Source organism: Nicotiana tomentosiformis, chromosome 2, assembly GCF_000390325.3.
Source record: "Nicotiana tomentosiformis chromosome 2, ASM39032v3, whole genome shotgun sequence".
Taxonomy (NCBI): domain Eukaryota; kingdom Viridiplantae; phylum Streptophyta; class Magnoliopsida; order Solanales; family Solanaceae; genus Nicotiana; species Nicotiana tomentosiformis.
In genome coordinates this window covers 150872150-150885332 of record NC_090813.1, presented here as the reverse complement: position 1 = coordinate 150885332, position 13183 = coordinate 150872150, and the positions used below count along the sequence as shown (strand labels likewise).

Here is a 13183-nt window from a genome sequence, read left to right as displayed (position 1 = left end):
AACACGATTCATTAGATCCATGAACACTGCAGGAGCATTTGTCAACCCAAATGGCATCATCAAAAATTTATAATGTCCATACCGAGTCCTAAAAGCAGTTTTAGGAACATCTTGCTCACATACTCGCAGCTGGTAATACCCAGACCTCAAGTCAATTTTTGAGAAACACTGAGCACCCTTTAGCTGGTCAAAAATCATCGATCCTAGGCCATGGATATCTATTCTTAATTGTTACCTTATTTAATTGTCAGTAATCAATACAAAGCCGAAGATATCCATCTTTCTTTTTCACAAATAAAACAGGAGCTCCCCAAGGAGAAACACTTGTGAGAATAACAGCCTTCTCAAGAAGTTCTTGCAATTGAATTTTCAACTCCTTCAATTCTGTTGGAGCCATTCGGTAAGGATTTATAGAAATAGGAGTTGTTCTATGAATAACCTCTATAGGAAATTCAACTTCCCTTTCCAGGGGCAACGAAGCTTTTCAGGGAAAACATCTAGGAAATTCACATACGACTGGTATATCTTTAAGGCTTGAACTTTCTAGGTGTGTATCAACTATATGAGCAAGATAAGATTCACAACCCTGACTAATCATCTTTCTTGACACAACCGCAGAGATAATATTAGATGTCAATGATCTTTCACCTTGAATAACGATGTGTAAAAATGTAAGAGCTTTAAAGGTCACACGCTTTGACCTACAATCAACTACTGCATGGTATTTATGAAGCCAGTCTATACCGATGATGAAATCATAGTCTTGGGAAGACATTTAAATCAGATCAACAGGGAAGACTAGATCTTCAATCTCGAAGGGACAACCTCGATAGATCTGATTACAAACAACCTGATGACCCAAAGGACTTCTGACAAGCACACCACAATCAAGCCTCGCAGATTCTACATTTTCAAGAAAAACAAGTGATGAGCAAACATAGAAATGTGTAGAACCGGGATCAAATACTGTAACAACATACAAGCCAAATAAATGAAATTTACCAACAACCACGTCTGCCCCATGTTGGTCATCCCTCTGTCTCATAGCATAAGCTCGTGTTATAGCTCTTGACCCACTAGCTTGATTAGCTCCATCTGCACCTATGGTTTGGGTATTTCTAGATCTTGCACCTCTATTCCCTTGAAAAGGAGCGGCAGTAGGTTTCTGAACTAAACCTTCAGTACGTAGAGAAGAAATAGGGTTCGGATTAGGACAATCCTTCACTTTGTGATCGAAGCTCCCACAATTAAAACAAGCACCAGAAGCTTTCCTGCAAGTACCAAAGTGATTCTTTCCACACTCTGTACAGGTGGGTATACGAGTCTTGCCTTGTCCATAGCTTGGAGTGCTAGCAGTAGAAAAATTTGATCTACTTTGCTTATGGTGAGCTGGCCTGTGAACACCACCAGTCTTGGAATTGTCAAACTTCCCCTTTTTGGAGGGACCGCCATAATCTGAATTAGCTTTTCTGAACCTGTTTTCATTTTTACTAGCTTGTTCCTTGTCAATTCTTTCCCAAGTAAGAGTAGCTGTAACTAGTTTAGAAAACTTTTCATGTTGCAGGACTGCCATAGACTTTCGGATAGAATCATTCAAACCATCTTCGAATCACCTGCACTTATCTTTTTCATCATCGATAATACCTCCAGCATAACGAGAAAGCCTAAGAAACCTTTGTTGATATTCGGCAATAGACATACCCCTTTGCTTTAAATCCAGAAACTCCTTTTTCTTCACATCACGATAAGCAGGTGGGACATACTTCATGCGGAATTCTTTGACAAAATCATCCCAAGTAAGCACCGGAGCTTTTGCTTTGGCATTTGGTACACTTACCCACCAATCATAAGCATCCCTTTGTAACAGTGAGATAGCATACTTAAATTTGGCAACTTATGAACATTCTAATTGCTCAAATACTCTCTCTATGCGCTCAAGCCATTGTTCAGCATCAGTAGGATAAACAGTGCATTCAAACTCAACTCCACTCATTTTTCTCATTCTCTCAAAGTTCATTTCATTATGGTCGAACATTGTTCCAGCCAAGTCACAAAAGAGATCAGCAATTTGCTGAAAAGGAGGATCAACAACAGGAGCACTATGACTTATATGAGAATGTGGCCCAACTCTTGCATCCTGATTATTTCCCACTTGAGATCCACTAGTACGAGGAAAATTATGGTCAGAAAAATGTTCTCCAACCCCTTCCTGTAAGTAAGATTGGGTATAAGAGTTATCTGAACCCTCATGAGTGTCTTCCATAGGTCTATTAGAAGAAGAGGCCATAACTTAATTCCTACATAAGGGAAATCACATTGCATTAGGGACATGTACATGATGCATATGCACAATACACGCTACAAAACATGTTAAAAGGAAAAAAGTACACTAACAAGTCATAACAATAGTCGTAAAATCACAAACCTAAAGCTCTGATACTAAAACTTGTAGCAACCCCTTTGGGAAGGTGCTACTTACGAAATAAATCTAACTTACTACTTGCAATATTCAGAAGATATTAATATAAAAAGATATTCAAAATAATTTAATAGCGTAAATTGACCCATGCAATAAAGGTTTCAAGGTGCAATATTTTTATTTTTTAAAATACACTTCATAAAATTTCTTAAATGAAATACAATGTCAAAATATCAAGATAAAATGATACAACCCTTCTCGAATAATCAACACGTTAAAGCAACTTCCTAACAAAATTATACTTTTCGTTCAACATCACTGCATGTTGATGTTGTACCTGAATTTCAAACTAGAGAGTATAAAAGGAAAACTAGTCTTCTCCTTTGTACATTTTTACAAGACAAAGTATAAATTCAGCAAATTACAAGACTTGAGCTATTAACACACCCTAAAACAGCAAAATAAGTCACCAAATTACATGTTACAAGATTTTGATCTTGAGAACCAACAAGCCTCCAAAATAACATACATAAGTGTGACATATATATCATGTACAAGTCCCAAAATTATACAAAACCTAGATGCATATGCAAATGTGATCTCCATAAATGCTCCCAAAAAGACTACTTCATAAGGCAGTCTTCAAATCTCGTCCGTATATTACCTACAATAGAAAATAACTATCGCTAAGCATAAAGCTTAGTGGCATATAAACTTTGGGCTTGGAGCCATTAAATTCTCCAATTTTCCTTTTCAGTCATAGGTAGCTCAAATGAAACATAAATTTAAAACAAGTGAATAAATATATATTAAAAGTATCGAATATCAAACCTTAAAGTGTTTTCAAATATCAATAACAATGTTCAAGATTCAAGTGTCAAGAAAGCGTATATTATCAATCCAAGAGAGTTTGCCAAATATCTATTTTTCGTCCAATATGTACGTCATGCCATCACACTAAGCAATAGAAGATATCAAAATGGACTGAAGCCTCAAATCAAGTAGGGTCAAAACCCAATAGTCAAGAGAATCAAGAACCATATTAAAAATGACTTCCTAGTTCGTACGCTACGAGAAAAAAGGCCTTTAGCGAAGAGAAATTCGGTATTTAAAAGTTCACTCCGGTCTCTATTAGTCAATAGCGACCGGAATAAAATCGATCGTCACCGATCATTAAAAGCCCCGACGTTAAAAGTTCACGACCGAATTTCAAATCGGTCGTTAAAAATCCTTTAGCGACAACAAAAAATTCTGTCGTTATAGCTTATTTTTAGTGACTGGATTTTTCCTTCGCTAATTATTTTTTCGGTTGTTAAAAATCTTTAGTGACGACAACAAATCCAACTAATATAAGTGCTTTAGTAACAGGCTTTTACCTTCGCTAATAGTGTTCTATTAACTATTATTATAATGAAATATAAAAACCTATATGCACACAGTCGCTCCAGAAACATAAGAAATAATCAATATTCATATAAAACTTTACAGTTATTTACAAGGAACAAAAGTAGAAAATAGTAAAATGGACCATATATTTGTCGACTCCTAACAAAACAGAAAATAGTATTGTAGCATTACAAATGGAAACATTTATAAACAACTCCTAACAAAAGAGAAAATAGGCTTCTCTTGTGGTTCAACTTATTCTTTAGCATTTTCAGTTGCTACTTGCTTTGGACTTTCTTCAAGGACAGGTTCTCCAGACTTCAGTTTTCTTATCTATTAAAAGAACAAATTCGTATCAGTCCTTTAAAAAAAACTCCTAATAGCTACTACTTTTTTTCTCTTTTCACTTTCCCACAAAATGAAGATTAACCACAAAAAAAAAAGCAAACACAATTTATAGGAACCATCTAAATAAATGAAAAGAGAACTAAATTGACTGAAACTTTTCAAAGAAAGCAAATACAATTTATTAAACAAGAGAATATCAAGAACAATAAATATTGAACCAGAAGAAAGGTTGAAATGAAGACTAATCATAACTTACTAATATTTTAATGGATACCATAACCACAAATCTAAAACGTTGAGCGTTTTCCAGTCACATTTTAAACTTCCAGGTTTTCTTTTAAATTTAAACAGAATGCAAAATGTTTTATTCGATCTACATATTAGAAAATGACCATAAATAGTGGAAGGCATTACCAAGTAAATGTGGCATAAATAAGAATTTACTAAAACAAAGCAAATCAGACCACATTTAACAAGCTATTCGCATCTACAGTGTGATAAGGCATAGGCCACAGAATTCTTTTGAGGCATGTAACACTTTTTTCCCTGATTTCTCTCCCCTGGAGATATGAAAAAGAATTAACTTCCAATTTATCCAACATTCATATTGTTCATCAAATTCTAGAAAAGATAGATGAATAAATTAATTAATTAAATGCTACTCAAATCCATGTACACAAAGTCTTGCATAGTAATGTTTTACTCAATTATTGATGTTCTTATTTCTGAAAACCACCAGAATTGTGAGGCCAGTTATTCAATATTCAATGGGTCTGGTTATCGAGCATTACAAATGGAAGCTAATTTGGTTGTTAACTTGATGGCTGAGTTCATAAGCTACATCATAGTCGATCACAGTTTATTGGAAAAACTCATGCGAGTCAATAAATCAGTTACTCAGACAAGCAAAAGCATTTGAATAAAAAAGGAAATGGGCTATTTCTGTCAAGATACGCTCCATTAGCACTACAAAGACACCACCTTTATACACTCCACTAGCACTACGAAGACATTACCTTCCTCTAAGTAGTGGAATGGTCATTCAATGATAAAAGCAGAACAAAATATATTCAAAAAATAAATTCAAGATTATCCTTTCTCGCTGGAGTCATCAGTCTCCTCAGACGATGAAGCACCACAATCATTAGCTTCAAAAACCCTTTCATTAGCCTCAAAACACATTTTTCAACACCCCTAAATTAAATGCAAGTCGAAAAATAATCCCAATTGAAAGGAATTAATAATGGTAGGCTATAATCTCGTATTTTAGTCGCTTATTGCACTCTAATTTACTACACTTTATTCGTTTTCAGCTTTAATTGATAGTGTTTTACACTTATTGTATGTTTTATGCCTTGTAGGAGGGATTTTGGGCTATGTAAATATTATGGAATGAATTTGAGTGATTTGGAGCTTTGAAGTCTGAGTAAAAGCCCAAGAGATTAAGTCGGGATCGTGTTCGGGGGTCGAGGACCAAGTTTGGACGTCAAAATGCAAGAAAAATCTATACTTTGAGAAATCCCTACAGCCGCGGCGCGTGGAGCGGTGCGTGGGGCGCCGCGCTTGTGTATTTCTCTGCTACCTATCAGAATCAACTCTCTGGATTTATCCACTAATGCCCTGCATGGCGCGTCGCCCCATGCGATGCGCCTGTGCAATTTTTACAAAGTAATTTTCCTATTTCGGCTAGGAAAAGGTGATTTCATCTAGGCCCGACACTACTTGGTATAAATACAAGAAAAAAACATTATTTTCTGGACTTTTGACATATATTAGACCTAAGGAGGTCAAGGAGGAGTTGGAGGAGCAAAAGCACAAGGATTTCATCATTCCTTCCTCACTCAAGACCCGAGTTTGGATCGAATTTATGTTTTCTTATCTTTTAATTATATTTGTGATGAATTGCTCCATATCTATGAAATCGTTCCCTTTAGGGTTTGATATATTTTGTGTATTGATGATTGTTGTGGATTATAACTCTAGTTTTATGTATTGAAGTATTTTTGGATGATTTAACTGTTGCATCCATATTCACTTGTTCAAGTAATCGAGAGAGGCATAACTTGTGATATCCTTACATTATATTGTTGGTTGAGTTCATTAATTCTTCTTAGTAATCAAAAGAGTCTAATTGAATCATTGATTAAACCTAGTTAGGAGGATAATCGAGAGAGAGGTTCTCTTAAAGACCAATCCACTACGCATTCTTGCATATCTTCACGTGCTTAAATTGGTTCATCTTGTGAGGTTAAAACTAGAGAGGAGTTTTTGCTGAAAGTTTGAACTAACAATTGAGTGAATTCGAGAGACTCACTTGAACATTAGAAGTAAATTATCTAGAGTTAGATCTCGAACAATTATCTTGCACCTATTCTATCAAAACCCTATATTTTCCCACTGATAACTTTCTTTGGTTATTCCTTGTTGTGATAGTCATTAGTCAATAGCTTTAGATTCTTAGTTAATTTTAGTTATTCATCATATAAATCTTAATTGTTGATTCTCCTGGATAGCAATCAAGCTAGAAATTACAAAAATACTGTTTAACTCCAATCCTTGTGGATACGATATTATACTATATTATCTTTGACTAGCGAGCATAATTTAAGTGTGTGGTCCGAGCTCGTCAAATTTTGGCACCGTTGCCGGGATTGGCAATCAACAGTGTTTGAAATAGTTTGTAGTGCTAATTCAGGATTTATTTTTTATTTTTTTCCCTTTTTTATGGTTGGTGTTCTTTGACTGTGCGCGGGTTACAGGTTCAGAGTGGTGCATGACTAGAGCTTCTGCGAAGGAAGTTCTACCATACGAGCCAGAAATTAAAAAACAACTACGACAACTGAAGAAGGAAATAAATCTCACTGAGACAACAGAAAAGGTTTGGCAATCCTCAACGAAGAACTTATGGCTGGAAACAGTGAAGATAATGTGGATTTGGCTGCAAGAGAAGCAGCCCAACGAGGAGAACAAGCTGTACAGGATGTTGAGGAAGCAGCTATTAGAGATGCGCGGAACATCTATGAAGAAGAGAGGGGTCTCAGACCTAATCAACATCAACCCTTGTCTGGGAGACCACTTGGCGATTATGCTAGACCGGTCTACAATTAAGGTTTATCAAGTGTTAGACCACCTCCAATTGCAGCAAACAATTTCGAGTTAAAGCAAGGGTTGCTTCAAACCCTTCAGAATTGTTATGTCTTCAGAGGGAAGCCAAATGAAGATCCAAACACACATCTAATGGACTTTGAGGAGATTATGAACACCTTTCAATACAATGGTATGTCACAAGATATAGTGTATCTAAGAGATTCCCTTTTTTCTCTTAAAGATGATGCAAAGCAGTGGCTTCGAAGCTTACCCACGGGATCAATTATAACATAGGAGGAGATGAAAAGAAAATATCTTGATAAATATGTCTCCTCAGCTAAAACAGGCAAGTTTAGAAGTGAAATCCATAACTTCTGCCAGAGAGAATGAAACTGTTTTTGAAGCATGGGAGAGGTTTAAGGAGATTGTTAGAAAGTGTCAACATAGCGAAATTGAACTCTGGATGCAACTCCATATTTGTGTAGGTACAGCTTGATACTATGGCCAAAGAGATAAGGAAGTTGACCTTAGCGTTGATACAAAGTGAGCCTCACACAGCTTGTTATATATGTGGATGAGGAACTCATGAGTGTCAAGCATCAACTGAGAAAGTAAATGATATGGGAAACTACAATTTTAATGCAATGGGTCAGAGGCACCCCGATTTTTCATGGAGTTCACTGGGGGGTAGCGCGAATACATGTCAACAAAATAACTCTAGACCCCAGGGACAAGGAGCTCCAGCATTTCAAAATCAACAGAGGCAGCAATTTCAGCCTCAACGGCCCATTCAGTCTAGCATAAAAGATCTCATGAAGGCCTTCATTCAAAAAACTGATGAGAGGCTTGAAACTCATAGTGCAGCTATACGGGAACATGGAGCAGCTATCAAAGAAATAGGTACTGGTTTTCGAAACTTGGAAAGATAGGTTGGGCAGCTAGCCACTCTATTGTCTAAGAGGATTTCAGGAACTCTCCCCGGTGATACTGAGAGAAATTCCAAAGAAACAGTGAATGTTGTGACCTTGAGAAGTGGGCAAGTGTTGAAGGATCCCACCCCAATCCAAAAAGATGTGATAATTGCAAAAGAAAGTGAGGAGCAGTTGAAAAGTGATGATGACAAGAAGAAGAAAGGCACAATGAAAACTAAGAAGAAGAAGGAAGAAAAATCTAGAAGGGAGGAACCTGAGAAGAGCGAGCATATGCCTGCTTTACCTTTCCCTTAAAATCTATATAGAGAAAAGCTGGACAAGCAGTTTGGGAGATTTCCGGATGTGCTGAAATAGGTTCATGTAAATTTACCATTTACAGAAGTGCTCTCACAAATGCTTGCTTATGCCAAATTCGTGAAAGAGATCCTTATAAAGAAGAGGAAAGTAGAGTAGACCTCAGTGGTCAAGCTTACAGAGCATTGCAGTGCTATATATGCAAAATAAACTCCCACAAAAGTGTGGAGATCCAGGGAGTTTTACTATACCTTGCTCATTAGGGACTATAGATTTTGATAAGTCTTTATGTGATTCTGGTGCATCAATTAACTTAATGCCTCTATCTATTTATCGAAAACTGAGAAGGAGATTGGAGAGATAAGGTCGGTGCTAATATCTTTGCAGCTGGCAGACCATGCGACTTTAATACCCGAGGGGATAGTGGAAGATGTGTTAGTTCGAATGGATAAGTTTGTATTTCCTGTAGATTTTATAGTGGTGAATATGGAGGAAAATAAGGAGGTCCCCCTCATCCTAGGAAGATCGTTCTTAGCGACGGGTAGAGCTATACTAGATATATACGAGAGGAAACTCATGCTTAGAGTGGGCGAGGAGACGGTGACTTTTGATATGAATGTAGAAAAGGGGGGCACAAAAGGAAAAACCAGGAGCAAGTGTTGAATGGAAAGTGAAGGGCTCAAAAGAGAAGGCTGCATTGAGTGAGAAAGATAAGTGTGGGGTATACCCCAAGAAGGCTGAGAAGAAGTTGTCTGCCTGGATGTGCGCATTAGCCCGAAGGCGAGGAATGGAGCCCAACATCGACTCAGATCCCCGACTAGATGTTCAGGAAAGTTTCCTTTACCTTATACTTTTTAATTGTGTGCTATGGGGATATGCCACAAATTAAAGTGTGGGGTGGAAAATAATTGTATGTTGTATGTATATGTGTTAGTTCTGTTAGTTGTAGTAGTTGGAAAATGGAAAAAAACCATAAAAATTGAAAAGAAATTGATTTTTCCCGACGATGGATATCATTCGACGGGTTTCTTGAGGGATTAAAGTCGAAAGAAAAATACAAAAAGATTTTCTTTTATTAGCTAGTGTAACAATTTCCCCTTGATTTTTTTTTGTGCCGTGGTTCTTTTCCAAGGGTTTTGTTTGAACCGGGTGTAGTTAGTTTTTATTTTTGTTAGTAGTAGGAAACCTTGTTCTATGAAATGAATGGAAGGCAATATCTCTTAACTTTATTATGCCTTGAGAATGATGAGAGCTTTAGTTGTGACGCTTAGGCTCGGTTTTTGAATCTTGTATAAGTACCTTAAACTGTAGGATTTTAACTTTGCTTAACTGCTTTGACTAGAGTGTCTTTGATGAATCCGATCCTGAGTGACTTATGTGTGATGACCCGGAAGGTCATCTTTAAATTTAATATCTATTTCTATGTTGTGAGACCTCAAATAGCACTATCCAGCTTCCTCGACTTGCGTGCACAGTTCGTATAATTTTTTGGGAAGCTTTTATGTGAAAAATAGATAAAAATGAGAAATAATACTTTAAAACTCAACGGAGTTGACTTCGATCAACAGTTTTAGTAAACGGACCCAGATCGGTGTTCTGACAGTTCCGGTAGGTTCGTATCTTAATTTGGGACTTGGGCGTATGCCCAGAATTTAATTTGGAGGTCCCTAACTTAAGTTATCGCCATTTATTGAAAATTAGAAGTTTGAAAGCTTAAAGATTTCAAAGTTTGACCATGAATTTGACTTTATCGATATCAGACTCGGATTGAGATTCCGAGAGTTGGAATAGCTATTTCCGAGAATTCAAAATCGGGTGTTAGCCATTTTTGCTCATTTTTGAGTTTTGAGTCTCAGATTTTTGATGATTCGGTAGTTACAATCTTCCGTACTTTATTTCAGTAATTGACTTTCGTTTAATTTAAGTTGTTTAAAAATGATTAAGATTATTCTAACATTGGCTTGCCTAGCAAGTAAAATGTTAGGCGCCATCACGGTCCCGAAGGTGAGAATTTCGGGTCGTGACATTATGTACCATGTGTGTGTGAGGTTTTGTGTTATTCTGTGCATTACATTTGATGTCTAAAACTTGCCCTTGTGTGTTTGCAAAGCGAAATAGTAGTTTTATTCAGTCTTGGAAGTGATCTAGGCATTTCTTTGTTGAGCCAGTTATATGCTTTTACCCACCTAATTGTTATGTATCTTAGTTAACCCCGTTGAGCCTGTAATCCTGTTTTTTTTTTTGGAAACCACAGTACAAGCCTTACCCATTTATTTGAATTGACCATCTATTTGAACCTTTTACCTCTTGTGAGCACTTGAATTTGATATGAACTTTGCAAAAGTTGAAGTGTGGGGTGGTTGGTTTGGTTTTTGAGTGGAACTAATGAAATAAGGAGAAAGGTGCAGTGCATTGAAAAAAGTAAGAGCCACTTGAATTGAATAAGAAAAGAAAAAGAAAAATAGTTGTATTGTTGTGAAAAAATTCCTTGATAGTGGTAACTCTTAATGTATTTGTGCTTAAAGAAGTTGGGAGTTGACGTATATTGATGTGAAGGTGGAGTTATGGTTTGACATAAGTATGGGATTTTAAATTGTTAATTATATGTATTAAAAGTGCTTAGGGAGGTATAGTCACTCTTATATCTAAATATATCTTACTCATCCCGCAGCCTACATTACAACCAATTAAAGTTCTACTTGATCCTTGACTGCATGAGCTCAATTAGTATAGTAGTACACTACGGGCAAGCCTATGGTATGTTTTTTGTGGCATATGAATGTTGTTTCTGAGAGTGAGCGAATTATTTCTATCTTGAGGTACTAATTATTCTTAATGTCTATTGTGTGTGGAACTACTCTTTATTGTTGTGTGATGGCACTTGATTCACGAAGGAAAGGTAATGTCGTTGACCTCTATGTTAGAGTAAGCGGGTTATAAATAATGTGTGGTGCTGGTGAGTCAAATCTTGAGGCAAGGATGTTACGGTATTGTGCTTTTTCTATTTAAAATATTCTTGGTGTGATGAGTTATTAGAGTCGCTGAAAAAAGGTCGTGTCTATGTGAAGTGTAGTTTGATTGCTCGAGGACGAGCAATGGTTTAAGTGTGGGGTGTTGATGGTAGGCTATAATCTCGTATTTTAGTCGCTTATTGCACTCTAATTTACTGCACTTTATTCATTTTGAGCTTTAATTGATAGTGTTTTGCACTTATTGTGTGTCTTATGCCTTGTAGGAGTGATTTCGAGCTATGTAGATGTTATGGAATGAATTCGAGTGATTTGGAGTTTTGAAGTCTGAGTAAAAACCCAAGGGATTAAGCCGGAATCGTGTTCGGGGGTCGAGGACCAAGTCTGTACGTCAAAACGCAAGAAAAATCTGTACTCTGAGAAATCCCCACTGTCGCGGCACATGGGGCGGCGCGCTTGTGCATTTCTCCGTTGCATGTCAGAACCAACTCTCTGAATTTCCCCACTAATGTCCGCATGGCGCGTCGCCCCATGCGCGCCTGTACAACTTTTACAGAGTAATTTTCCTATTTCAGTTAGGAGAAGGTGATTTCGTCTGGGTCCGACCCTACTAGGTATAAATACATGAAAAAATATTATTTTCTGGACTTTTGACACATATAAGACCTAAGGAAGCCAAGGAGGAGTTGGAGGATTTGGAGGTGCAAAAGCACAAGGATTTCATCATTCCTTCCTCACTCAAGACGTGAGTTTGGATCGAATTTATATTTTCCTATCTTTTAATTATATTTGTGATGAATTGCTCCTCCATATCTATGGAGTAGTTCCCTTTAGGGTTTGATGGATTTGGTGTATTGATGATTGTTTGTGGATTATAACTCTAGTTTTATGTATTGAAGCATTTTTGGATGATTTAACTGTTGCATCTATACTCACTTGTTCATGTAATCGAGAGAGGCATAACTTGTGATATCCTTGCATTATATTATTGGTTGAGTTCATTAATTCTTCTTAGTAATCGAAAGAGGCTAGTTGAATCATTGATTAAACCTAGTTAGGAGGATAATCGAGAGAGAGAGGTTCTCCAAAAGACCAATCTACTGCGCATTCTTGCATATCTTTACTTGCTTGAATTGGTTCATCTTGTGAGGTTAAAACTTAATCGAGAGAGGAGTTTTTGCTGAAAGTTTGAACTAACAATTGAGTGAATTCGAGAGACTCACTTGAACATTAGAAGTAAATTATCTAGAGTTAGATCTCGAACAATTATCTTGCACCTATCCTATCAAAACCCTATATTCTCCCACTGATAACTTTCTTTGCTTATTCCTTGTTGTGATAGTCATTAGTCAATAGCTTTAGATTCTTAGTTAATTTTCGTTATTCATCATATAAATCTCAATTGTTGATTCTCCTGGATAGCAATCAAGCTAGAAACTACGAAAATACTGTTTAACTCCAATCTCTGTGGATACGATATTATACTATACTATCTTTGACTAGCGAGCATAATTTAAGTGTGTGTTCTGAGCTCGTCAATTAACGAAAAAATCATTTGCAACATGCTCATGATGACTAAAGTTCTTCCGCTTTGACGATACCTATAGTAGTTCTCTTTTGCTGCTAAATATGTTTGATTTGCTCACCGTACTTTCTTATAAGATGTTATCCACTTAAAAATAGACTTACCATGAATACTAGAGTCTCACAATGAATGTAAAGCTTGCATTTCAGATGCATTTGTTATC

General features: G+C 36.6%; 2 protein-coding genes and 1 non-coding gene across 3 annotated transcripts; all 3 read right to left on the bottom strand.

The window, feature by feature from the left end:
- Window positions 1–247: 247 nt before the first annotated feature.
- Window positions 248–775, bottom strand: LOC138891442 (uncharacterized). The gene is made up of 2 exons (XM_070194379.1): window positions 586–775; window positions 248–480 (listed from the first exon to the last, which is right to left on the bottom strand). Exons 1-2 carry the CDS (start codon window positions 773–775, stop codon window positions 248–250), a joined length of 423 nt encoding a protein of 140 aa, XP_070050480.1.
- On the bottom strand, window positions 776–1573 carry LOC117273958 (uncharacterized). Its single transcript, XM_033653178.1, has one exon. It carries the CDS (start codon window positions 1571–1573, stop codon window positions 776–778), a length of 798 nt encoding a protein of 265 aa, XP_033509069.1.
- Window positions 1574–7588: 6015 nt separating this feature from the next.
- Window positions 7589–7693, bottom strand: LOC117273960 (small nucleolar RNA R71). Its single transcript, XR_004503995.1, has one exon. It is a non-coding gene; the product is annotated as a small nucleolar RNA R71 (small nucleolar RNA).
- Window positions 7694–13183: the final 5490 nt, after the last annotated feature.